The 26,686-nt window shown below is 45.3% G+C and overlaps 1 protein-coding gene across 15 annotated transcripts in view; it reads left to right on the forward strand.

The window, feature by feature from the left end:
- The window catches only part of FBH1 (F-box DNA helicase 1), a 48,075-nt gene that overhangs the window by 2,689 nt on the left and 18,700 nt on the right, over positions 1-26,686 (forward strand). For 14 of the 15 annotated variants that reach the window (XM_064656631.1, XM_064656629.1, XM_064656624.1 and 11 more), the window contains 12 exons: positions 322-489; positions 6,475-6,998; positions 9,489-9,619; positions 10,970-11,105; positions 11,337-11,527; positions 13,077-13,190; positions 15,982-16,073; positions 17,913-18,081; positions 19,795-20,023; positions 22,440-22,527; positions 24,324-24,410; positions 24,576-24,712. In XM_064656631.1, the coding sequence (XP_064512701.1) occupies positions 324-489; positions 6,475-6,998; positions 9,489-9,619; positions 10,970-11,105; positions 11,337-11,527; positions 13,077-13,190; positions 15,982-16,073; positions 17,913-18,081; positions 19,795-20,023; positions 22,440-22,527; positions 24,324-24,410; positions 24,576-24,712 (2,064 nt within the window). In that variant the 5' untranslated portion in view covers positions 322-323. Of the gene's footprint in view, positions 1-321; positions 490-6,474; positions 6,999-9,488; positions 9,620-10,969; positions 11,106-11,336; positions 11,528-13,076; positions 13,191-15,981; positions 16,074-17,912; positions 18,082-19,794; positions 20,024-22,439; positions 22,528-24,323; positions 24,411-24,575; positions 24,713-26,686 lie in introns of those variants that run through there. The other variant, XM_064656630.1, reaches the window with a different exon arrangement.

The raw sequence follows: 26,686 nt of genomic DNA on the forward strand, positions 1-26,686 counted from the left end.
GGCCTTGGACAGTTCCAGGGATCCAGGGGCAGCCACAGCTTCTCTGGGAAATCCATTCCAGCCCCTCCCAGCCAGCAATTCCTTCCCCATATCCAAACTAAACCTACTCTCTGTCAGTTTAAAGCCATTCCATCCTCTCCTGTCATTCCAGGCCCTGTTTATCCAGAGCAACCCCCGCCCGAAACACCGGGGCCGCCCTCCAAAATTCCTGAGGGGAAACTCTTTTTATCCCTGTGCTAAACACGTGGACTGTGTCCCGTTGCTTCCTAACTCTTGGATTTGGGGATTTTTTTTTTTTCCCTTCTCTCTGTGCTGCCAAAGGGATGAAGCCCTTCAAGAAGAGGCACCTCACGGCCCCCGAGTGCGAAGCCCTCGCCCGGAGCGCGGAAGGTTCGTCCGCCCTCACGCAGCCCCTGAGCCAGAGACGAGGGAGAGGAGACGGGAATAAGGGCCTTCATCCCGCCCACCGGCCACGGAGATGCCAGGGAGGTGTGTTGGTTTGGGAATACTCTGCTCTGGAGCCAGGCTGGGAGAGCTGGGAATGTTCCCCTGGAGGAGAGAAGGCTCCAGGGAGAGCTGAGAGCCCCTTCCATGGCCTAAAGGGGCTCCAGGAGAGCTGGAGAGGGACTGGGGACAAGGCCTGGAGGGACAGGACACAGGGAATGGCTTCCCAGTGCCAGAGGGCAGGGATAGATGGGATATTGGGAAGGAATTGCTGGCTGGAGGGTGGATCTCTGGATTTCCCAGAGAAGCTGTGGCTGCCCCTGGATCCCTGGAAGTGTCCAAGGCCGGGTTGGAGCAACCTGGGATAGTGGAAGGTGTCTCTGCCCGTGGCAGGGGGTGGGATGGGATGAGCTTTAAATTCCCTTCTAACCCAAAGCACTCTGGGATCCTGTGATTCCATGGGGTTGGAGGCAGGGATGGCTCCAGACAATTCCTGGGGGATGCTCCTCCGAGGGATTAAAGCAAAAAACTAAACTCCAGGGAGAGCTGAGAGCCCCTGGCAGGGCCTAAAGGGGCTCCAGGAGAGCTGGAGAGGGACTGGGGACAAGGCAGGGAGGGACAGGACACAGGGAATGGCTTCCCAGTGCCAGAGGGCAGGGATAGGTGGGATATTGGGAAGGAATTCCTGCTGGGAAGGTGGGGAGGGGCTGGAATGGATTTCCCAGAGAAGCTGTGGCTGCCTCTGGATCCCTGGGAGTGTCCAAGGCCAGGCTGGAGCAACCTGGGATAGTGGAAGGTGTTGAGGTTGGAACTGGAGGTTTTTAAAGTCCCTTCCCACCCAAACTATCCTGGGATTCCATGATTTTGGATTCTCTCTGCCCTGGAGCCAGGCTGGGAGAGCTGGGGGGGTTCACCTGGAGAAGGAAAGGATCCAGGGAGACCTGGGAGCCCCTTGCAGGGGCTCCAGGAGAGCTGGAGAGGGACTGGGGACAAGGCCTGGAAGGACAGGACACAGGGAATGGCTTCCCAGTGCCAGAGGGCAGGGATAGATGGGATATTGGGAAGGAATTGCTGGCTGGAGGGTGGATCTCTGGATTTCCCAGAGAAGCTCTGGCTGCCCCTGGATCCCTGGAAGTGTCCAAGGCTGGGTTGGAGCAACCTGGGATAGTGGGAGGTGTCTCTGCCCGTGGCAGGGGGTGGGATGGGATGAGCTTTAAATTCCCTTCTAACCCAAAGCACTCTGGGATCCTGTGATTCCATGGAGTTGGAGGCAGGGATGGCTCCAGACAATTCCTGGGGGATGCTCCTCCGAGGGATTAAAGCAAAAAACTAAACTCCAAGGAGAGCTGAGAGCCCCTGGCAGGGCCTAAAGGGGCTCCAGGAGAGCTGGAGAGGGACTGGGGACAAGGGATGGAGGGACAGGACACAGGGAATGGCTTCCCACTGCCAGAGGGCAGGGATAGGTGGGATATTGGGAAGGAATTGCTGTCTGGGAGGGTGGGGAGGGGCTGGAATGGATTTCCCAGAGAAGCTGTGGCTGCCCCTGGATCCCTGGAAGTGTCCAAGGCCGGGTTGGAGCAACCTGGGAGAGTGGGAGGTGTTGGGATTGGAACTGGATGATCTTCAAGGTCCCTTCCCACCCAAACCATTCCATAATTCCATGAAAAAATAGTTCCCTTGGCTACATCCCCCTGTTGTGTCCACAGGAGTTGGGTTTCTCCCCACACCACAAACGTCTCCCTGTCTGTCCTTGCGCTGTGGGACAATCCCTGGGAAGAGCAGCAGCTCTCCCTGGGGAACCAACCAGCCTCTGGAATTGGACACTGCTAACGAGGGGACTCCTGATGGGAGCTGCTCTTCAAGCTAATTATGGAATGTCATCATTAAATAATAACGAGCTGCTGAGTTTTTTAGGGTTACAGAAACGTTGTTGGGCATTAACAGACAATAATGAGCTTTGGCTTTCCTGGAAGTTGGGGAACAGTGGGATAAACAGCTCCTGGGCTTGGATCTCAAAAGGGCTGAAACCTCTGAGGGTTTTTGGGGACTGATAAGACTTTGAGCTAATCTGGACATGACAGAGCTCAGGGCTCAGACTGAAGGGCAAAGAGCTGTTTTCAGATAGGTTTATTTTATTTTACCATTATTTTAGTTTATGTTATGTTCATGTTATTAATTTTATTTACTTTATTTTTCTTAATTTTTTTTTACTTTATTTTATTTTTTATTTTACTTTATTGTTATTTTATTTTTATTTTTGTTGTTTTACATTATTTTTATTTTATTAATTTTATTTATTTTCCTTTATTTTATTGTTTTTATTTTTCTTATTTTACGTTATTTTTATTTTATTAAATTTTTTAAATTTATTTTCCTTAATTTTATTTTTTTACGTTATTTTATTTTTTATTTTACTTTGTTTTTATTTTATTTTTATTTTTGTTATTTTACTTTATTTTTATTTTTTGCTATTTTACGTTACTTTTATTTTATTAATTTTATTTACTTTATTTCACTTAATTTTATTTTTTACTTTATTTTTTATTTTACTTTATTTTTATTTTACTTGTATTTTTGTTATTTTACATTATTTTTATTTTATTCATTTTACTTATTTTCCTTAATTTTATTTTTTTACTTGATTTTATTTTTATTTTAATCTTTGTTATTTTTATTTTATTTATTTTATTTACTTTATTTTACTTTATTTTATTTGATTTACTTTTTTATTTTATTTTTATTTTAATTTAATTTTTGTTATTTTGTTATTTTTATTTTATTCATTTTACTTACTTTATTTTCCTTAGTTTTATTTTTTACTTTATTTTATTTTATTTTTTATTTTACTTTATTTTTATTTTTATTTTTGTTGTTTTACATTATTTTTTATTAGTTTTATTTATTTTACTTTATTTTATTTTATTTTTTATTTTACTTTATTTTTATTTTTATTTTTTTTTATTTTTGTTATTTTACATTATTTTTTATTAGTTTTGTTTATTTAATTAGTTTTATTTATTTTACTTTATTTTATTTTTTACTTTTTTGTTTTTATTTTTATTTTATTTTTATTATTTTACTTTAGTTTTATATTATTTATTTTATTTACTTTATTTTTATTTTATTTTTATTTCCATTATGTTTTTTATTTTATTTATTTTTATTTTATTTTTATTTCATTCTTTATCTCACTTTAAAAAATCCAATAATTTAAATTTAGATGATTTACATGCTGCAGATTTCAGGGATTTAGACTTAAAACCTTAGCAGGGAAGTTGTTCTTTTCCAGCCCTGTTTAATCCAAGCCTTCCTGAGCTTCCAGAAAGAAAAGGCCTTAAAACCAGCCTGGGATTTTTTAATTCCTGAGTGGCCTCTTAGCCAAAATCAGGATATTTTCCAGATTCAGGAGCAGGACAGAAGGAATAAATCCATGCTGGGGAGTTTAGTCCATGTCCTACATGGAATGTGAGAGCATAATTTGGATTTACTCCGAGGTCTCCGGTGCTTTTTGAGGCTGCAGCCAGGAAATACCTGGGAATAAAGGGGTTTTTATCCTCTTAAAGGCCTTGATTTCCCTCAAGTGTTGTGGTAGGAGCAGCCTGGGAGAGGTTTGGGAAGTGTCCTGCTCCTGGAGTTGTGGTAGGAGCAGCTGGGAGAGGTTTGGGAAGTGTCCTATTCGTGGAGTTGGGAGAGGTTTGGGAAGTGTCCTACTCGTGGAGTTGGACAGGAAGGAACAGCCTGAGAGAGGTTTGGGAAGTGTCCTACTCGTGGAGTTGGACAGGTAGGAACAGCCTGGGAGAGGTTTGGGAAGTGTCCTACTCCTGGAGTTGTGGTGGGAACAGCCTGGGAGAGGTTTGGGAAGTGTCCTACTCCTGGAGTTGGGAGAGGTTTGGGAAGTGTCCTACTCGTGGAGTTGTGGTAGGAGCAGCCTGGGAGAGGTTTGGGAAGTGTCCTGCTCCTGGAGCTGTGGTAGGAGCAGCCTGGGAGAGGTTTGGGAAGTGTCCTGCTCCTGGAGCTGTGGTAGGAACAGCCCAGGAGAGGTTTGGGAAGTGTCCTACTCCTGGAGTTGGGGTAGGAGCAGCCTGGGAGAGGTTTGGGAAGTGTCCTACTCCTGGAGTTGGGAGAGGTTTGGGAAGTGTCCTACTCGTGGAGTTGTGGTAGGAGCAGCCTGGGAGAGGTTTGGGAAGTGTCCTGCTCCTGGAGCTGTGGTAGGAGCAGCCTGGGAGAGGTTTGGGAAGTGTCCTACTCCTGGAGCTGTGGTAGGAACAGCCTGGGAGAGGTTTGGGAAGTGTCCTACTCCTGGAGTTGGACAGGTAGGAACAGCCTGAGAGAGGTTTGGGAAGTGTCCTACTCGTGGAGTTGGACAGGTAGGAACAGCCTGGGAGAGGTTTGGGAAGTGTCCTGCTCCTGGAGTTGTGGTAGGAACAGCCCCGGAGAGGTTTGGGAAGTGTCCTACTCATGGAGTTGGGAGAGGTTTGGGAAGTGTCCTACTCCTGGAGTTGTGGTAGGAAGAGCTTGGGAGAGGTTTGGGAAGTGTCCTGCTCCTGGAGCTGTGGTAGGAGCAGCCTGGGAGAGGTTTGGGAAGTGTCCTACTCGTGGAGTTGTGGTAGGAACAGCCTGGGAGAGGTTTGGGAAGTGTCCTACTCCTGGAGTTGTGGTAGGAACAGCCTGGGAGAGGTTTGGGAAGTGTCCTACTCATGGAGTTGTAGGAGCAGCCTGGGAGAGGTTTGGGAAGTGTCCTATTCGTGGAGTTGGGAGAGGTTTGGGAAGTGTCCTACTCCTGGAGTTGTGGTAGGAACAGCCTGGGAGAGGTTTGGGAAGTGTCCTCCAGGAGTTGTGGTAGGAGCAACCTGGGAGAGGTTTGGGAAGTGTCCTACTCATGGAGTTGTGGTAGGAACAGCCTGGGAGAGGTTTGGGAAGTGTCCTACTCATAGAGCTGTGGTAGGAACAGCCTGGGAGAGGTTTGGGAAGTGTCCTGCTCCTGGAGTTGTGGTAGGAGCAGCCTGGGAGAGGTTTAGGAAGTGTCCTACTCCTGGAGTTGTGGTAGGAACAGCCCAGGAGAGGTTTGGGAAGTGTCCTACTCCTGGAGTTGTGGTAGGAACAGCCTGGGAGAGGTTTGGGAAGTGTCCTACTCCTGGAGTTGGGGGAGGAGCAGCCTGAGAGAGGTTTGGGAAGTGTCCTGCTCCTGGAGTTGGACAGGTAGGAACAGCCTGGGAGAGGTTTGGGAAGTGTCCTGCTCCTGGAGTTGTGGTAGGAAGAGCTTGGGAGAGGTTTGGGAAGTGTCCTGCTCCTGGAGTTGGACAGGTAGGAACAGCCTGGGAGAGGTTTGGGGAGTGTCCTGCTCCTGGAGTTGTGGTAGGAACAGCCTGGGAGAGGTTTGGGAAGTGTCCTACTCGTGGAGTTGTGGTAGGAGCAGCTGGGAGAGGTTTGGGAAGTGTCCTACTCCTGGAGTTGTGGTGGGATTAACCTGGGAGAGGTTTGGGAAGTGTCCTACTCGTGGAGTTGGACAGGTAGGAACAGCCTGGGAGAGGTTTGGGAAGTGTCCTACTCGTGGAGTTGGGAGAGGTTTGGGAAGTGTCCTACTCGTGGAGTTGTGGTGGGAACAGCCTGGGAGCGGTTTGGGAAGTGTCCTACTCGTGGAGTTGTGGTAGGAACAGCCTGGGAGAGGTTTGGGAAGTGTCCTACTCCTGGAGCTGTGGTAGGAACAGCCTGGGAGAGGTTTGGGAAGTGTCCTACTCCTGGAGTTGGACAGGTAGGAACAGCCTGGGAGAGGTTTGGGAAGTGTCCTACTCCTGGAGTTGGACAGGTAGGAGCAGCCTGGGAGAGGTTTGGGAAGTGTCCTACTCGTGGAGTTGTGGTAGGAGCAGCCTGGGAGAGGTTTGGGAAGTGTCCTACTCTTGGAGCTCCCACGGGAGGAACACAAGGAAAAGGAGGAGCCCTGTGGAAATAACTCCGACCTTCCCCAGCCTCGGGCGTCCCTGGCAGCTCAGCTTGCCATGGAATTCACTCCTGCTCTTCCTCCTCGTGCAGGACAGGGCCGGCAGAAGAACATCCTGGATTTCTTCGGGAAATCCCAGAAGGAACAAGCGGGTGCCAGTGGGATCAAAGAGGAGCCGCGGGATCCCTTTTTCCCGGGAGCTGACGATTCCTTCAGCAGCCACACGGACCTCAGCAGCGACTCCTCAGCTCTCCTGGAGGGTGAGGACTTCGTGCCAGCTCCCAGGGGAAGCTCCAGGAAGCGGCCCCTTGCCGCCGCAACCTCGGGAATTCTCGATCCGGAGCAGGATTTGTGGGGGGAGCCCGAGGAGAAGCCGCCGGTTCCTCCGGAGCTCGGCCAGGTCAAGCAGGAACCGGATGACGTGGAAGTGGAGCCAGTCCCTGATCCACACTACGGACTCCTGGGCACTCGGAACTGGGAAGAGCCTCAGGGAAACCTGGATGAGCTGCCTGTGGAAGTCCTCAGGCACATCTTTGCCTTCCTTCCCGTGACTGACCTGTACCAGAACCTGAGCCTGGTGTGTCGCTGCTGGAGGGAGATAGTCAGGGATCCACTGGTAAGGAATTCCCTGGGGATGAATTCCAGCCTGGCCCTTCTCCTCCTGCTCTGTCCTGTCTTAGTGTGGCTCCTCCCAGCCATCCATGCTCTGCCTGTCTCTCTCCATTCCTTTAAATCCCTTTTTTTGCTCCTTTTTTTTCGGTCCTCTGTCATTTTTTGGTCTCCTGGACCATCTTCAGGTGCCAACCTGTATCCAGGCAACACCCCTTGTTGTATTCTTCCCCTACATGGAAAAAGAGCATCCTGTAAGGCTCCACAAAATCCCCCTCTGCTCTTTTCCATGCAGCCCTGCAGGGAATTCCTGCTGGAAGACTGGGAAGTGCCTTCTCGTGGCTGGTGTTAAGTCAGTGTCCTCCAGCCTCTGCAGCCAAATGGGTTTAGAGGAAAGGCCTGGAACTCTGTTTTTATGGAGTTTGGTTCATCTGAAGTCTGGATAAAGCTGGGAACCCATTTTGGCTGGAGGAAGGATCCCTGAATCCCAGTTAAAGGTGTCTCCGAGGCAGCTCTCCCCTCACTGTTCACCCTGGAATTGGACCAAGAGGTTTCTCAGCCTGACTTGGGAGTGGTGGGGACTGATCTCAGCCCAAATTCTTGTGGAGATCCGAGTTCTCCTTTGTGCCATTCCCGTAAATTTGGATGGGAAAGGCCGGACAAAACGCAGGAGGCGTCCTGCTCTCTCCTTCATCAGTCATCAGTGTTGTCAGAGACTGAACCAGTTAATGATTTCCACGTTCTGAGAGCACCAGAAGAGCTGAGAAGAGGCAGCTGCTCCCCCAGCAAAGCCCAGCCCTCCCTGGGTGCTGCTGAAGGACCTTTGGGTCAGGTCAGTGGTTGCCACTGTCCAGCTCTCTGGGGTGCAGAGCCCTTCCTGAGGCTGCCAGCTGGATTTCCAGGGAAGGGAAGAGCCTGGGAAGAGGCAAGTCCTGCCAGGCAGGAAAATCCATTTTCTGATGCCAGTGTCCTCATCTAACCTGGGCTGTGGAGCTCAGATGTTGGAGCAGGGTTGGTGCTGGCACAGCAGGGAGCTGCAGCTGTCCTTGGAGATGGGCCACCAGCCAAGGGTCCTGCCCTTTGGCCACAAGAAGCCCCTGCAGCTGCAGGCTGGGCCAGAGGGGCTGGAGAGCAGCCAGGCAGGAAGGGAGCTGGGAGTTGGGCTGGGCAGGGAGCTGAAGAGGAGCCCGAGTGTGGCCAGGGGGGCAAGAGGGCCAATGGCTGCTGGGCTGGCTGAGGAAGAGTGTGGCAGCAGGAGCAGGGCAGGGCTTGTGCCCCTGGGCTGGGCGCTGGGGAGGCCACCCCTGGAGTGCTGTGTCCAGCTCTGGGCCCTGAGCTCAGGAAGGCCCTGGAGGGGCTGGAGCAGGGGCAGAGAAGAGCAGCGAGGCTGGGGAAGGGACTGGAGCCCAAGTGCTGGGAGGAGAGGCTGAGGGAGCTGGGGGGGCTCAGCCTGGAGAGGAGGAGGCTCAGGGGAGACCTCCTCACTCTCTGCAACTCCCTGCCAGGAGGGGGGAGCTGGGGGGGGGTTGGGCTCTTTTCCCAGGCAACCATCAGCAAGACAAGAGGGCTCGGTCTCAAGCTGTGCCAGGGGAGGTTTAGGTTGGATATCAGGAAGAATTTCTTTGCAGAGAGGGTGCTCAGCCATTGGAATGGGCTGCCCAGGGAAGGGGGGGATTCTCCGTCCCTGGAGGTGTTTAAGGACAGACTGGATGTGGCATCAGTGCCATGGGCTGGGAACCACGGCGGGGTTGGATCAAGGGTTGGGCTGGATGATCTTGGAGGTCCCTTCCAACCCGGCTGATTCTGGGATTCTGTGAAGAGCAGACCTGGGAGAGGACTTGAGCTGCTCTTCTCTGCCCCTGCTCCAGCCCCTCCAGGGCCTTCCTGAGCTCAGGGCCCAGAGCTGGACACAGCACTCCAGGGGTGGCCTCCCCAGCGCCCAGCCCAGGGGCACAAGCCCTGCCCTGCTCCTGCTGCCACACTCTTCCTCAGCCAGCCCAGCAGCCATTGGCCCTCTTGCCCCCCTGGCCACACTCGGGCTCCTCTTCAGCTTCTCTCCCCAGCACAGCCTCAAATGCAGTGTCCTCCCTGTTTTTCCTGGAGGAATCCCAGCCTGCAGCTGTGGGAGGACAGGGCTTCACGGACACAGGGATTTTAAGCACTCAGACCCTGCTCAGGACTGATCTGGGGAGTGAGATCTGGGCTGAAAAGATCCCTATTTATTTCATGCTTTGATATTTCCAACTGAACCAGCATCACCCTGTTCCCATCATTCTAGGAAAAACCATCTTTTTATGGACTTATTTCCAGGCTTTGAGCCTTTCTTTCCTAAGTTTCCTCTTTCCTTCCCAATCTCCTGTGAGGTATCTGTCCCCACCCAGCTACTTTTTGAACTCCAGGTCTTTGGAAATCACCTTTTTTGGGGCTTATTTGCCACGAGAAACCTCTTTGGCAGTGCTGTGAGGTGAAAGCCGGTGGTTTGTGCTTCCCATTCCAGTTCATTCCCTGGAAAAAGCTGTACCACCAGTACCTGATGAGGGAGGACTCGGCCCTGTGCAGAGTTGAGCAGATCCTGCAGGATTTCTCCATCACAAAGGAGCAGGAAGGATGTGTCTTGGGGCTGATCAGGTGAGTCCCATTCACCTGGAGATCCCCAGGCCTTCCCTGCTTTGGGGCTTCTTCCATTTTATCCCAGGAATTGCCAGGAGAGGGATGGGTTTGTCTCCCCAAACGTGCAGGAAAGTGAGGGAGGGGAAATGATTTCAGTGGTAAAAATCACTGGGAGGGTTCTGGAAAATGGTGGGAAAAAAACTTTCCCTTGCTTTTCTTGCTCTGTTTGGAGCGTGTGATCGTGGAATCATGGAATCATTTAGGTGGGAAAAAAACCTGTGGGATCATGGAGTCCAAGCATTCCCAGCACTGCCAAGGCCACCACTGACCCGTGTCCCCAAGTGCCACATCCACAGGGATTTGAAATCCCTCCAGGGGTGGGGACTCCACCACCTCCCTGGGCAGCCCCTTCCAAGGCCTGACCACCCTTTCCATGGAGAAATTCCTGCACAGTTCTCGGCAAGCCCGAGACAAGCCCTCGATAAAACCAAGTGCTTTGCTCAGATCTCTGTGATCCAGGGGCCAATTTTGTGTGGCAAATAAGAGCCAAACTGGGTTAGGAACGGGGTGGATCTGTCTTCTGGAATCATGGAATGGTGTGGGTTGGAAGGGGCCTTGAAGATCATCCAGTTCCAACCCCCCTGTTCCAACCCAGGGGCACCTTCCACTGGAAGGAGACCTGGAGAGAGCCAGAAGGAATTTCCAGATGGAAGTATTTCAGAACTGGGAATCACGTGTCTAAATGTCTCTTGGCACTGGAATGGGCTGGAAATCCCAAGTATTTTAGAATACTTCAGAATATTTTAGAACTGGGAATTGATTGTCTAAATTCTCTTGGCACAGAATGGGCTGGAAATCCCAAGTATTTTAGAGCTGGGAATGGCTTGTCTAAATGTCTCTTGGCACTGGAATGGGCTGGAAATCCCAAGTATTTTAGAATATTTTAGAACTGGGAATTGATTGTCTAAATGTCTCTTGGCACAGAACAGGCTGGAAATCCCAACTATTTCGGAACTGGGAATCCCTTGTCTAAATATTTCTTGGCACTGGAACGGGCTGGAAATCCCAAGTATTTTAGAATACTTCAGAATATTTTAGAACTGGGAATGGCTTGTCTAAATGTCTCTTGGCACCGGAATGGGCTGGAAATCCCAAGTATTTTAGAATATTTTAGAACTGGGAATCTTTTGTCTAAATGTCTCTTGGCACCGGAATGGGCCGGAAATCCAAGTTGTAGCCGGTCCAAATTTGGGATAACACCCAGCCAGGGACAGTCCAACCTGCTGCAACCTCCCTGGGGGTGCTTTGGAGGGGACATTGTTGCCCTGGGGACTCGATTCACTCGTTAACTCTTGTCCTCCTGCCCAGGTTGGTGTCGGCCACGCCCATCAGGGGGGAGGTGGATCCCGGCGCGGTTCTCCGGTGTTTGGGAAGCCACCACCTCTTCTCCAAGGCCCAAGTGTGCGTGGCCAACAAGCTGCCCCACCTGCAGAGCAAGACAGGGGTGGGTTTCACACGTTTATTTCACGTTTATTAAATAAATTCCACGTTTATTTAAGCTTTATTTAAACTCTGCGGGCGTTCCCGCGTCCGAAGGTTCTCCCTCCGGGGTTGTTCCTTGAGGCTGAGGAGGATTGAATTATTTATTTTGGAATTAGCAGGGGGGTTTTGAAGGTTGAAGCAGTTCCCCTGCTCCTGAAAGCTCTGAGTTTTCCCTTGCCTTTCCCTCTGCCAGGCTGAGAACATGTGGGCCATCGTTGCAGTCATGGTGCTGTTCTCCGACAGCGTCGGCGACATCCAGAGGCTGCTGGAATGTCTGAGGAGACCCCTCTCCAACCTCTCCGTGCTGGAGGTGACCGAGGTGCTTTACTGCATTGCCACGCTCCTGTTTGCCATGAGGGACAGGAATATTCCCATCACCAACAGGTGAGGAGCATCCCATCCCAATTCCACGGGCGGGGACGCCTCCCGCTATCCCGGCTCGCTCCGACCCGCCCTCGGGCACTTCCAGGGATGAGGAGCCCACAACTTCTCTGGGCAACCTGTGCCGGGGCCTCCCCACCCTCACAGTCAAGAATTCCTTCCCAGTATCCAACCAAACCTTCCCTCCTCCTTCTGACTGTGTCCCATCGCTCCGGGCCCTCCTTTCCTGGACGTGTGTTCAAAAAAAACCCAGGTTTTTTTCAGAAATAAAAGCAGGTTTTCAAGCAACTGTAGAAACTTCCTGCTCAGGAATGGATGCACATCAACCACAACAGTTTAATGTGATTTTTTACCTCCCTGACACTGATTATTTACTTCACTCTGAGTCCCGTGGGATCCTTGTCCACATTTTTTGGGATCCATCCTGTGCCTTTTGCTCACCTGGTGGTGCAGGTAAAACCCTTCAGGATTGCAGTGAGGATAAAATGAGGATTAAGGACACAGATAAATTCTTCTGAGGAGAAAAAAACTGGGAAGGAAGTGCTCAGGAAAGGGAATTTATAGCCAGGAGTTGGGTGGTTCTGAGAGCTGTGAGTTATAATCCAGGAGAAGGGTTTATCCCCTGTTTCCTCAGCCTCGGGCCCAGGGAAATTAGGATGCTTGTTTGGCCTCTCAGGGATGGATAATTGCTGGATAAAGTCATTAATTCGAGGAAGACATCTGCAGAAAATGTGGCAGATGGGATGTCAGTTGAAAAATCAAGATGGGTTCATTTTGGAGATGAAAAAGAATCAAGATTTGTTCATTTTGGAAATGAAAAATCAAGATTTGTTCATTTTGGAGATGAAAAAAAATCAAGATTTGTTCATTTTGGAGATCCCAAATCCCAGCCTGGCTGGAAGAATCCCAAAAGAATTGGAATCCAGAAGAATTTGGAACTCAGAAATCCCAAATCCCAGCCTGGCTTGAAGAATCCAAAAAGAATTGGAATCCAGAAGAGTTTGGAATACATAAATCCCAAATCCCAGCCTGGCTTGAAGAATCCAAAATAAATTGGAACCCAGAAATCCCAAATCCCAGCCTGGCTTGAAGAATCCTAAAGAATTTGGAACCCAGAAATCCCAAATCCCAGCCTGGCTTGAAGAATCCAGAAGAGTTTGGAACCCAGAAATCCCAAATCCCAGCCTGGCTTGAAGAATCCAGAAGAATTGGAATCCAAAAGAATTTGGAACCCAGAAATCCCCAATCCCAGCCTGGCTTGCAGCCGGTGAAACAATTCCCATTCTTTGTGCTCCCTCAAATCCAGGAACTTTCCTTCCAACCCCCTTCCCTGCCACGTCTCCTCCCTGCCCTGGTGCCCTTGCAGGGACTTTTCAAGGCCCAATTAGCGCTTTATTTTAATATTAATAATTAATTATCTAATTATCCATAATCTCCCGCAGCTCCCTGAGCGCTCCGGGCTTTCTGTTGGAATTATGGTGGATTTTTATGAGGTTTCCTTCGGTTTTTCGTGGATTTCCGGTGGTAGTTTCTGGTTTCTCCTCTCTCCCAGGATCCATTACAACGTCTTCTACTGCTTGTACCTGATGGAAAACTCCTCTGGAGCCGTTGGGAATGTGGAAGAGGAAACGCTGGCTTCGCGCTGCCGGCAGGACTTGTGGTCCAGGTGAGACTTTTCCAGGTGATCCAAGCGGTTCCCCGGGGTCCTGAGGGAATACTGAGCACTCCAGGGAATGTCAGGGACAGTGCAACTCCTTATCCTGCTCCTTGCCCCCTGAATTCCCAGAGGAAAACCAGAATCTGGGGCCTTAAATCTGGAAAAACCGGATTGCCGGGCAAAGACTGATGGGTCTGTCATGGAATCATGGAATGGTTTGGAAGGGACCTTAAGGATAAACTAATTCCAAACCCCTGGTGTAGGTAGAGACACCTCCCACTATCCCAGGTTGCTCCAGCCTGGCCTTGGGCACTTCCAGGGATCCAGGGGCAGCCACAGCTTCTCTGGGAATTCCATTCCAGCCCCTCCCCACCCTCCCAACCAGCAATTCCTTCCCAATATCCCATCTATCCCTGCCCTCTGGCACTGGGAAGCCATTCCCTGTGTCCTGTCCCTCCCTGCCTTGTCCCCAGTCCCTCTCCAGCTCTCCTGGAGCCCCTTCAGGCCCTGCCAGGAGCTCTCAACTCTCCCTGGAGCCTTCCCTTCTCCAGGGGAACATTCCCAGCTCTCCCAGCCTGGCTCCAGAGCAGAGGGAATCCAGAATCATGGAATCCCAGGATTGTCTGGGTGGGAAGGGACTTTAAAAACCTCCAGTGCCACCCCCTGCCATGGACAAGGACATCTTCCACTATCCCAGGTCGCTCCATCCTGGCCTTGGACACTCCCAGGGATCCAGGGGCAGCCACAGCTTCTCTGGGAAATCCATTCCAGCCCCTCCCCACCCTCCCAACCAGCAATTCCTTCCCAATATCCCACCTAACCCTGCCCTCTGGCACTGGGAAGCCATTCCCTGTGTCCTGTCCCTCCCTGCCTTGTCCCCAGTCCCTCTCCAGCTCTCCTGGAGCCCCTTTAGGCCCTGCCAGGGGCTCTCAGCTCTCCCTGGATTCTTCCCTTCTCCAGGGGAGCATTCCCAGCTCTCCCAGCCTGGCTCCACCTCAGGGATCGGTGGAACCCAGTTCTGTTCATTCACAGAGTCCAAATCCCCCCAAAACACCCTCCCAAATCACCCCTTTCCCTACGGATGAGGAACTCTGGAAGGAGGGAAGTCCCTGCTGGAATTTTAAGTCCCGAAGTCCAGGCAGCCCAAGCAGGGGTTGGGTTGTTGCTGATGCTCCCACAGCCCAAAAAAAATGTGAATTTTCCTTTTTGAACACCAGGAAAGAAACAAGGGACTGGAATATTGACTCCACTCCTGTTTTCTGGCTCCTGCCAGAGAAGTGTTAATACTAACATGGATTTATTTGCTGCCTTGGATATCATTTATATTTGTATTGTTTATTTTGTTATTATTTTTATCTTTATTTTATTATATTTTTATATTTCTTTTATTATATTATATTTATATTATATTACATTATATTATGTGTATTATATTCCTTTTATTATATTATATTTATATTTTATTATATTGTGTGTATTGTATTTCTTCTATTATATTATATTTCTATTATATTACATTATATTATATTATGTGTGTTATATTTCTTTTATTATATTATATTTCTATTACATTATATTATGTATATTATATTATATAGTATATAGTATATAGTATATATTATTATATGTTATGTTTTGTACTTTATATTTATTTTATATATTAATAAATATATTTTTACTTTATATATTGATATATTTATGTCTCTTAATTTTAGATATGATATAATTTATAATTATATGTAATTTATGTATTTATACATATATAGAGAGAGGGAGAAAAACTTATTGGTCTATATGTTAAATATTAATATTTTTTCTACTTGCTGCCTAGAAAAGAAGGACATATATATAATATATTTTATGTATACATATATATAATATAATATAATATACTTTATATATACATATATATAATATAATATATTTTATATATACATATATATAATATAATATATTTTATATATACATATATATAATATAATATATTTTATATATACATATATATAATATAATATATTTTATACATACATATATATAATATACTTTATATATGCATATATATAATGTAATATATTTTATATATATTATATTATATATTATATTATATATATTATATAGTTATTGATCTATATGTTATTGATCTATATGTTAAATATTAATATTTTTTACTACTTGCTCCCTAGAAAAGAAGGACATATATATTATATATACATAGATATAAAATAATATATATTATATAATATATATTATATGATGTTATATATTTTATATTATATATGATATTATATATATTAAATTATATACTTTATATTTATTTTACATATTAATAAATGTTATATCTATTGATATATTTATATCTATTTTAATTTTAGACGTGATATAATTTATAATTACACGTAATTTATATATCTATACATGGATATATAGATTAAAATGTATTGATCTATATGTTAGGCTGCCAAATTAATTTTACTTAATTAATTTTAATTTGGGAAGCCCTTTTCCCGTGTGACCTTTTGGATTCTTCCAGCCAGGCTGGGATTTGGGATTTCCAGCTTCCAAATTCTTCTGGATTCTTCAATAATAAGAGTTTTACTCTTTATTTTTGCTCCAATATTCTCCTATTCCCTGCTTTTCTCCTTTTTCCCCAAGAACCAAGTTGTTCCAGTGCCAAATTCCCGCTCCTGGGATGGGATCAATAACCCAATTTCCTCGTTAATGGAGTTGTCCGGGAGGATTTATTTTCTTTAATTCCTTCTCCATCCATTTATTGTTGTTTGTTCCCGATTTTTTTCCACAGTTGGGACAAGGTCAAACTGACCCACGAGCAGCAGAGGATTTTGAATCACAGGATTGAGCCCGGGCAGATCGTGAAAATTATGGCGTTTGCAGGTAAGATCCCGAAAATTCCGGGGGAAAAATGAACGGGAAAACCTCAGTCTGGCCCTTCCCTCCCGGCCCAGGGATTGTGGGATTCCAGGGGGATCAACTTGCTCCTCTGGGATAACAAATGGAAGGGAAAAGCTCCCCAAAATGGGAACAAAAACGGGGGAGAGAGGAGTGGGAATATGTGGGAGAAGGGCCCTGCAGGTCCTGAGGGCAGGGAGGGTGGAAGAGGAGAGGCTCCAGGGGCTGGAGCAGGGATTTGCCTGCATCCCGTGGGAAAAAAGGGACCCACTCTGGAGCAGTTCCTGAAGGACTGACCCCATGGAAAACAGGCATCCACTCTGGAGCAGTTCCTGAAGGACTGACCCTATGGAAAACAGGGATCTGTGCTGGAGCAGTTCCTGAAGGACTGACCCCATGGAAAAAAGGGATCCATGCCAGAGCAAATCTGTTCCTGAGGGACTGATCCCATGGAATAAAGGGACCCTCATTGGAGCAGTTCCTGAAGGACTGACCCCGTGGAAAACAGGAATCCACTCTGGAGCAGTTGCTGAAGGACTGACCCCATGGAAAACCAGGATCTGTGCTGGAGCAGTTCCTGAAGGACTGACCCTGTGGAAAACAGGGATCTGTGCTGGAGCAGTTCCTGAAGGACTGACCCTGTGGAAAAAAGGGATCCGTGCTGGAGCAGTTCCTGAAGGACTGACCCCATGGAAAACCAGGATCTGTGCTGGAGCAGTTCCTGAAGGACTGACCCCATGGAAAACCAGGATCTGTGCTGGAGCAGTTCCTGAAGGACTGACCCAATGGAAAACCGGGATCTGTGCTGCAGCAGTTCCTGAAGGAGTGACCCCATGGAAAACAGGGATCTGTGCTGCAGCAGTTCCTGAAGGACTGACCCCATGGAAAACAGGGATCTGTGCTGCAGCAGTTCCTGAAGGACTGACCCCATGGAAAACAGGGATTTGTGCTGGAGCAGTTCCTGAAGGATTGACTCCATGGAAAACAGGGATCTGTGCTGGAGCAGTTCCTGAAGGACTGACCCTGTGGAAAACCAGGATCTGTGCTGGAGCAGTTTCTGAAGGACTGATCCCATGGGATAAAGGGATCTGTGCTGGAACAGTTCCTGAAGGACTGACCCCATGGAAAACAGGGATCTGTGCTGCAGCAGTTCCTGAAGGACTGACCCCATGGAAAACAGGGATTTGTGCTGCAGCAGTTCTTGAAGGACTGACCCCATGGAAAACCAGGATCTGTGCTGCAGCAGTTCCTGAAGGACTGACCCCATGGAAAAGAGGGATCTGTGCTGGAGCAGTTCCTGAAGGACTGACCCCATGGAAAACAGGGATCTGTGCTGGAGCAGTTCCTGAAGGACTGACCCCATGGAAAAGAGGGATCTGTGCTGGAGCAAGCTGTTCCTGAAGGACTGACCCCATGGAAAAAAAGGGACTCACCCTGGAGCCGATCCGTTTTCCAACCTAAACAATTCCCAGATTCCCTGAAATCAGGAGTGAAGCGGAGCCTGGGAAGAGGGGAGGGACGAGGAGAAGGTGTTTTAGGCTTTGGCTTTTATTCCTCGTTTCCCTCTGCTGATTTAATTGCCAGTAAATTAAATTAATTCCCTCGAGTCGAACCCGTTTTGCCCATGGCGGGAATTCCCGAGGGATCCGCCCCATCCTTATCCCAACCCACCAACCTTCCATTCTATTTTCCCTCTTTTTTATTTTTTTTTTTAAAACTTTTCAGGCTACAGATTGGAATTTTTTTTTAAACACAATTTGCTCCATTAGGCACCAACATTCCCGACTCTGGAATCCTCATCCTTTACTTCCTTCCCTTCTCCAGGCACGGGGAAAACCTCCACCTTGGCCAAGTACGCGGAGAAATTCCCGGAGCTGAACTTCCTTTACGTGGCCTTCAACAAAGCCGTGGTGGAGAAGGGGAAAAGGGCCTTTCCCAGGAATGTCACCTGCAAGACTTTCCACTCCCTGGCCTTCGGGAGCGTCGGGAAGCAGTGAGTTGGGATTTTTAGATCCCAAAAAAAGCGGGATGCGGCGGGAAAAATCGGTTGGAATTAAAACCTCCTGGGATCTGAGGGGAGGGGGGGGATTATTTCACCTGCTCCAAGCCAGGCTGAGTTGGGATTTATGGATATCCAGTTGGATGCTCCAGGGGTTTTGGGATCCACGGGAAACCCCTCATTTCCCTGGTTTGGGGTCAATTCCCAAGGAGATAAAATTCCACCGAGAATTCCTTTTTCTCCGCTTCCCATTCCTGTGTCAGTGGGAAAACCTTTCCAAACGTTGCTTTTCTCCAACAGGGGAATAATTCTCTTTGTCTGAGTCGTTTTAATGATCCAATTCCTGTCCCATTATGGCACATTTCAACTGCAGAGCTGGAAAAAAAGAGGGAATTCCCATTACCTAGCAAGGGTGAATACTGGGAATATCCCTCCAGCTCCATTTTTTCTTTTTTTTCCTCTATAAAATGTATAAAATTAGCAAGTCTGTGCTTCTACCGGGACAAATAATGTGCAGATTTTAAAGATATTCCATTGCAAACATGTCCAGATTTTAAAGATATTCAGATTATAAAGATATTCCATTAGAATATGTGCAGATTTTAAAGATATTCCATGGCAAACATGTCCAGATTTTAAAGATATTCAGATTATAAAGATATTCCATTAGAATATGTGCAGATTTTAAAGATATTCCATTGAAAATATGTCCATATTTTAAAGATATTCGGATTATAAAGATACTCCATTAAAATATGTGCAGATTTTAAAGACATTCCACAAAAATAAGTGCAGATTTTAAGGTTATTCCATTGCAAATATGTGCAGATTATAAAGATATTCCTTTAAAGATATTCCATTAAATATAGGTGCAGATTTTAAAGATATTTTGTTACAAATAGGTGCAGATTTTAAAGTTATTTAACTGCAAATAGGTGGACATTTTAAAGATATTCTGTGAGAAATAGGTGGAGATTTTAAAGATATTCAGATTTTAAAGATATTTCATTGCAAATATGTGCAGATTTTAAAGATATTCCATTACAAATAGGTGTAGATTTTAAAGATATTCCACTGCAAATGTGTGCATGTTTTAAAGATATTTAGATTTTAAAGGTATTCCATTGCAAATAGGTGCAGATTTTACAGATATTCCATTAAAATATGCACAAATTTTAAAGATATTCCTTTGCAAATAAGTGCAGATTTTAAAGGTATTTAATTGCAAATAGGTGTGAATTTGAATAATATTTTATGGCCAATATGTGCAGATTTTAAAGATACTTCATTGCAAATATGTGCAGATTTGAAAAATATTTCATTGCAAATTTGTGCAGATTTTAAAGATATTCCACTGTATAGAGGTGCAGATTTTAAAGGTATTTCTTTGCAAATAAACACAGATTTTAAAGGTATTTCTTTGCAAATAAACACAGATTTTAAAGGTATTTCTTTGCAAATAAACACAGATTTTAAAGGTACTCAGATTTTAAAGGTACTCAGATTTTAAAGGTACTCAGATTTTAAAGGTATTCCATTGCAAATACGTGCAGATTTTCAAGGCACTCCATTTAAAAATGTGCAAATTTTAGAGATATTCCGCCATTAGTCCAAATCAGGGTTATAAAACGGGGATTCTGAGGTGCTGTCATGCAACAGGAGGTTTCCCTGTGTGTTCTAACGCACTTTTATTTGGGTTTTTCCCAGCTACAAAGAGCGAGGGAGGCTGAACTTCTCCAAGATGTCCGTGTTCTCCGTCAGCTGCCTCCTGCGGAACCGCGAGGGCCAGGCCCTGTTCGTGAGGGGGAAAACGGTCTCGCAGACCCTGGAGAGCTTCTTCGCCTCCTCGGACGAGGAGATCTGTGGGGAGCACGTGCCCGTGTGGTTCAAAAACACCCACGGGGACTGGAGGCTCGTCAGCCCCGCGGAAAAGAGGGTGAGTTTTTGGGATCGGGGTGGGATTCTGTGGCTGGGGTTTGGTAGATGTGTGGGTGGCTTCTGTTGGAAGCTGCCGGAAGCTTCCTCCTGTCTCGTGGAGCCAATTCCTGGACGGGATTCCAAGGCCAAGCCCATCAGGATTGACGAGGAGATTTGTGAGGAGATTTGTGAGGAGCAGGTGCCCATGTGGTTCAAGAACACACACAGGGACAGGGGGCTCGTCAGCCCTGCAGAAAAGAGGGTGAGATTTTGGCATCAGGCTGGAATTCTGTGGCTGGGGTTTGGTAGATGTGTGGGTGGCTTCTCTTGGAAGCTGCCGGAAGCTTCCCCCTGTCCCATGGAGCCGATTCCAGGATGGGATTCCAAGGCCGAGCCCGTCAGGAGTGAGGAGGAGATTTGTGAGGAGATTTTTGAGGAGCACGTGCCCGTGTGGTTCAAAAACACGCATGGGGACAGGAGGCTCGTCAGCCCTGCGGAAAAGCGCGTGTGGTTTTTGGGATCCTGGTGGGATTCTGTAGCAGGGGGGCTCTCTTGGAAGCTGCCAAAAGCTTCCCCCTGTCCCATGGAGCCAATTCCAGCTGCTCCAGAACAGGATTCCAAGGCTGAGCCCATCAGGAGTGAGGAGGAGATTTTTGGGGAGCACGTGCCCGTGTGGTTCAAGAACACCCACGAGGACAGGGGGCTCGTCAGCCCCGTGGAAAAGTGGGTGAGATTTTGGCATCAGGCTGGGATTCTGTGGCTGGGGTTTGGTAGATGTGTGGGTGGCTTCTCTTGGAAGCTGCCAAAAGCTTCCCTCTGTCCCGTGGAGCCAATTCCAGCTGCTCCGGGATGGCATTCCAATGCCGAGCCCGTCAGGAGTGAGGACAAGATTTGTGAGGAGATTTATGAGGAGCAGGTGCCCGTGTGGTTCAAGAACACCCACGAGGACAGGAGGCTCGTCAACCCCGTGGAAAAGCGGGTGAATTTTTGGGATTGGGGTGGGATTCTGGGGCTGTGGTTTGGTAGCGGGGGAGGCTGCAGGGGTGGCTTCTCTTGGAAGCTGCCGGAAGCTTCCCTCTGTCCCATGGAGCCAATTCCAGCTGCTCCGGGACAGGATTCCAAGGCCGAGCCCTTCAGGTGTGAGGAGGAGATTTGTGAGGAGATTTGTGAGGAGCAGGTGCCCGTGTGGTTCAAAAACACCCACGGGGACAGGAGACTCGTCAGCCCCGTGGAAAAGCGGGTGAGATTTTGGGATCGAGTGGAATTCTGTGGCTGGGGTTTGGTAGATGTGTGGGTGGCTTCTCTTGGAAGCTGCTGGAAGGTTCCCCCTGTCCCATGGAGCCAATTCCAGCTGCTCCAGGACGGGATTCCAAGGCCGAGCCCGTCAGGAGCAACAGTAACACCTCTGGGATAACAGATTTAGGAACAGAAGGTTGTGGGACAGAAGGAATTCCAGCCAGGGAAGATCTGGCTGGGCTTTAAGGTCCCTTCCAACCTAAGTCATTCCAGAATTCCATGATCTCCCATCTCTCCCAGCTCAGGGGTGTTTGGGCTTCACCCTTAGGAATTAACTGTCCAAATATTTTTTCCCACTGGTGACAAATCTGAAGGAAACGGGGCCCATTCTCCTTGTTTGTGGAGCTGCTTTGAGGCAGGATTTTATCCCTGGCTCTGCCCAGGGCAGGTGTTTCTTCCCTTTATATTTTATTTATATGTTATTTATATTTTATTTATATTCTATTTATATTTTATTTATATTCTATTTATGTTTTATTTAGATTCTATTTAGATTTTATTTAGATTCTATTTAGATTTTATTTAGATTCTATTTAGATTTTATTTAGATTCTATTTAGATTTTATTTAGATTCTATTTAGATTTTACTTAGATTCTATTTAGATTCTGTTTAGATTCTATTTATATTTTGATAATCATATTATATTAAGATTTTATAAGCAAATAAATATGTATTCTATATGATGAATAAATACAATATGAATAAACAGAACACTAATGTTATATTTATACCAGTGCCTGAACAGTGATATATATATTTATATTTAATTTTTTATTATTTATTTAATATTTATATGTGTTATATATTTATATATTATTGTTATATTAATATTATATATTATGCAATATATAATTTGTATATTTTATATATTTATATTATGTATTTTATGTTATATAATGTTACATATGTTATATATTATATAATATTACACATTAGCTATTATATATTATACTATATTTTATATATTATATTATATATATTATTATATAGTTATATTTTTATATATAATATTTATATATGGTGTTTCTATTTATATTTTATTTATTATTTATATTTTTACATATTTATATATATTTATTTTCTTTATATATATATATAAAGAAAGAAAATAACCATCTGTGTTTTTTTCCCTCTCCAGATCAACGTGGAAGAGGCCAAAGAAATATGGCACAACATGAAAAAGCTGGATGGGGACGTGGAGAAGAGATACAAGATGACTTGTGATGGTAAAAGAGAAGAAAATATCAATTCTTATATTATAAAGAATATAATACCATAAAACATTAAAAGAAAAAAAATAAATAAAACCAAAACAAAAAAAAAAAGGGAAAAGGGGATTTGTTTTAAGGGTCAGAAACATGAATAAAATGAAAAAAGAAAATAAAAAAAAAAAAGCAAAAAGGGATTTATTTTAAGGCCCAGAAACATGGAAAAAAAAAAACAAAACCAAAAACATGAAAAAAAAAAAGGGAAAAAAGGATTTATTTTAAGGGCCAGAAACATGGAAAAAAAGTGAAAATGGCATTTATTTTAAGGGCCAGAAACATTTAAAAAAAAAAAAAAGGCAAAAAGGAATTTATCTTAAGGGTCAGAAACATGTTAAAAAAGGAAAAAAAGACAATAAAGAAAAGGGAAAAGGGGATTTATTTTAAGAGCCAGAAACATTAAAAAAAAAATGAAAACAAAAAAAAGAGGGGAAAAAAGGATTTCTTTTAAGGACCAGAAACATGAAAAGAAAGGGAAAATGGCATTTATTTTAAGGGCCAGAAATACTAAAATAAAAAAAAAAAAAAAAAGAAAAAAAGTGAAAATGGCATTTATTTTAAGGGCCAGAAATATTAAAAAAAAAGAAAAAAATGAAACAAAAAAATAGGGAAAAGGGATTTATTTTAAGGGCCAGAAATATTTAAAAAAAAGAAAAAAGTGAAACAAAAAAATAGGGAAAAGGGATTTATTTTAAGGGCCAGAAATATTTAAAAAAAAGAAAAAAATGAAACAAAAAAATAGGGAAAAGGGATTTATTTTAAGGGCCAGAAATATTTAAAAAAAAGAAAAAAACGAAACAAAAAAATAGGGAAAAGGGATTTATTTTAAGGGCCAGAAATATTTAAAAAAAAGAAAAAAACAAAACAAAAAAATAGGGAAAAGGGATTTATTTTAAGGGCCAGAAATATTAAAAAAAGAAAAAAATGAAACAAAAAAATAGGGAAAAGGGATTTATTTTAAGGGCCAGAAATATTAAAAAAAAAAGAAAAAAATGAAACAAAAAAATAGGGAAAAGGGATTTATTTTAAGGGCCAGAAATATTAAAAAAAGAAAAAAATGAAACAAAAAAATAGGGAAAAGGGATTTATTTTAAGGGCCAGAAATATTAAAAAAAAAAGAAAAAAATGAAACAAAAAAATAGGGAAAAGGGATTTATTTTAAGGGCCAGAAATATTAAAAAAAAAAGAAAAAAATGAAACAAAAAAATAGGGAAAAGGGATTTATTTTAAGGGCCAGAAATATTAAAAAAAAAAGAAAAAAATGAAACAAAAAAATAGGGAAAAGGGATTTATTTTAAGGGCCAGAAATATTAAAAAAAAAAGAAAAAAATGAAACAAAAAAATAGGGAAAAGGGATTTATTTTAAGGGCCAGAAATATTTAAAAAAAAAGAAAAAAATGAAACAAAAAAATAGGGAAAAGGGATTTATTTTAAGGGCCAGAAACATGAAAAAAATACCAAAAAAAAAAAGGGAAAAAAAGATTTATTTTAAGGGCCAGAAACATGGAAAAAAAAAAAAAAAAAAAAAAAAAACAGAAAAAAAGGGAAACAGGGATTATTTTAAGGACCAGAAACATTTAAAAAATAAATAAATAAATAAAATAAATTAAAAAAGGGAAAAAAGGATTTGTTTTAGGGCCAGAAACATTAAAAAAACCCAAAAAACCCAAGGAAAAAAGTGCTTTATTTCGAGGATCGTGGGGGTTTCTGCCGAGGAAAATTCCCTTTTCCCTGCCATCCCTGTGTTTTCCCCTCAGGATACCTGAAGCTGTGGCAGCTCAGCAAGCCCAAGCTGTCGGGATACGACGCCGTTTTCGTGGACGAGGCCCAGGATTGCACTCCAGGTGAGCGGAGCTCCGGCATTCCCAGAGGGAAGCATTCCCAAGGAGCAGCACGGTTCAACTTAAACCCGGCTGTGAGGTTAGGACCGAGCCCTGGCTTGCTTAGGCTGGCTCGGTGACGGGGCTGCTCCGCGGCTGCTCCGTGACGTTCCCAGTGTTTTCCCGCAGCCATCGTGGACGTGGTGCTGTCCCAGCCGTGCGGGATCATCCTGGTGGGAGACCCTCACCAGCAGATCTACACCTTCCGCGGCGCCGTCAACACCCTGCAGGCCGTGCCCCACACCCACGTCTACTACCTGACCCAGGTAGGGGCTGGGCTTCCAGGGGGGCATCCCAAATCCGGGGGAAATCCAGGCCCCGCGGCCTTCCGCGGGCGGCGTCCAGCGGCAAACGCTCCGCGGTGCCAAATGGTACCGACAAACTGTTCCTGGAAATCCTGGTTGTTCCCAAACCACTCCTGCCAAAGTGTTCCTAGAAATCCTGGTCATTCCCAAACAGTTCCTGCCAAAGTGTTCCTAGAAATCCTGGTCATTCCCAAACAGTTCCCACCAAACTGTTCCTAGAAATCCTGGTCATTCCCAAACAGTTCCTGCCAAACTGTTCCTAGAAGTCCTGGTTGTTGCCAAACCACTCCTGCCAAACTGTTCCTGGAAATCCTGGTCGTTCCCAAACAGTTCCTGCCAAACTGTTCCGAGAAATCCTGGTCATTCCCAAACAGTTCCTGCCAAAGTGTTCCTGGAAATCCTGGTTGTTCCCAAACCACTCCCACCAAACTGTTCCTAGAAATCCTGATTGTTCCCAAACAGTTCCCACCAAACTGTTCCTAGAGATCCTGGTCATTCCCAAACAATTCCCACCAAACTGTTCCTGGAAATCCTGGTCGTTCCCAAACCACTCCTGCCAAACTGTTCCTGGAAATCCTGGTTGTTCCCAAATAGTTCCCACCAAACTGTTCCTAGAAGTCCCGGTTGTTCCCAAACCATTCCCACCAAACTGTTCCTAGAAGTCCTGGTTGTTGCCAAACCACTCCTGCCAAACTGTTCCTTGAAATCCTGGTTGTTCCCAAACAGTTCCTGCCAAACTGTTCCGAGAAATCCTGGTCATTCCCAAACAGTTCCTGCCAAAGTGTTCCTAGAAATCCTGGTCATTCCCAAACCACTCCTGCCAAACTGTTCCTGGAAATCCTGGTTGTTCCCAAATAGTTCCCACCAAACTGTTCCTAGAAGTCCCGGTTGTTCCCAAACCATTCCCACCAAACTTCCTAGAAATCCTGGTTGTTCCCAAACAGTTCCCCCAAACTGTTCCTTGAAATCCTGGTTGTTCCCAAACAGTTCCCCCAAACTGTTCCTTGAAATCCTGGTCATTCCCAAACAGTTCCCACCAAAGAGTTCCTAGAAATCCTGGTGGTTCCCAAACCATTCCTACCAAACTATTCCTAGAAATCCTGGTCATTCCCAAACCATTCCCACCAAGCTATTCCCTGAAACCCTGGTTGTTTTGGAACCCAAATTATATAATTCCCATCAAATTATTCCTAGAAATCCTGGTTGTTCTGGAACCTGATTCCCACCGACCTCCTGGACAACTGTTCTCTTGGAGAAAGCACCAAAATGACTCAGAAGTATTCCTAGAAATCCTGATCATTCCCAAACAATTCCCACCAAGCTATTCCTAGAAAATCTGGTCATTCCTAACTGACACAATTCCCACCAACCTCCTGGACAACTTTTCTCCTGGAAAAACACCCAAATCCCCCCAAACTATGTAGGTTTAGGACTGACCAGGATTTCTAGGAATAGTCTGGAGGTATTTGGGTGTTTTTCCGAGGGAAAAGTTGTCCAGAAGGTTGGTGGGAATTGTATCAGTTGGGTTTAGGAATGACCAGGATTTCAAGGAATGGTTTGATGGGAATGGTGTCATTTGGGTTTAGGAATGACCAGGAATTCAAGGAATGGTTTGATGGGAATTGTATAATTTGTATTTAGGAATAACCAGGATTTCTAGGAATAGTCAGGAGGTGTTTTTGGGTGTTTTTCCAAGAGAAAAGTTGTCCAGAAGGTTAGTGGGAATTTTATCATGTAGATTTAGGAATGACCAGGATTTCTAGGAATAGTTTGGGAGGATTTGTGTGTTTTTCCAGGAGAAAAGATGTCCAGAAGGTTGGTGGGAATTGTATCAGTTGGGTTTAGGAATGACCAGATTTTTTTAGGAATGGCTCGGTGGGAATTGGATAATTTGGGATTAAGAACTGACCAGGATTTCAAGGAATGGTTTGATGG

This window comes from Pseudopipra pipra, chromosome 5 (genome assembly GCF_036250125.1).
Source record: "Pseudopipra pipra isolate bDixPip1 chromosome 5, bDixPip1.hap1, whole genome shotgun sequence".
Classification (NCBI taxonomy): domain Eukaryota; kingdom Metazoa; phylum Chordata; class Aves; order Passeriformes; family Pipridae; genus Pseudopipra; species Pseudopipra pipra.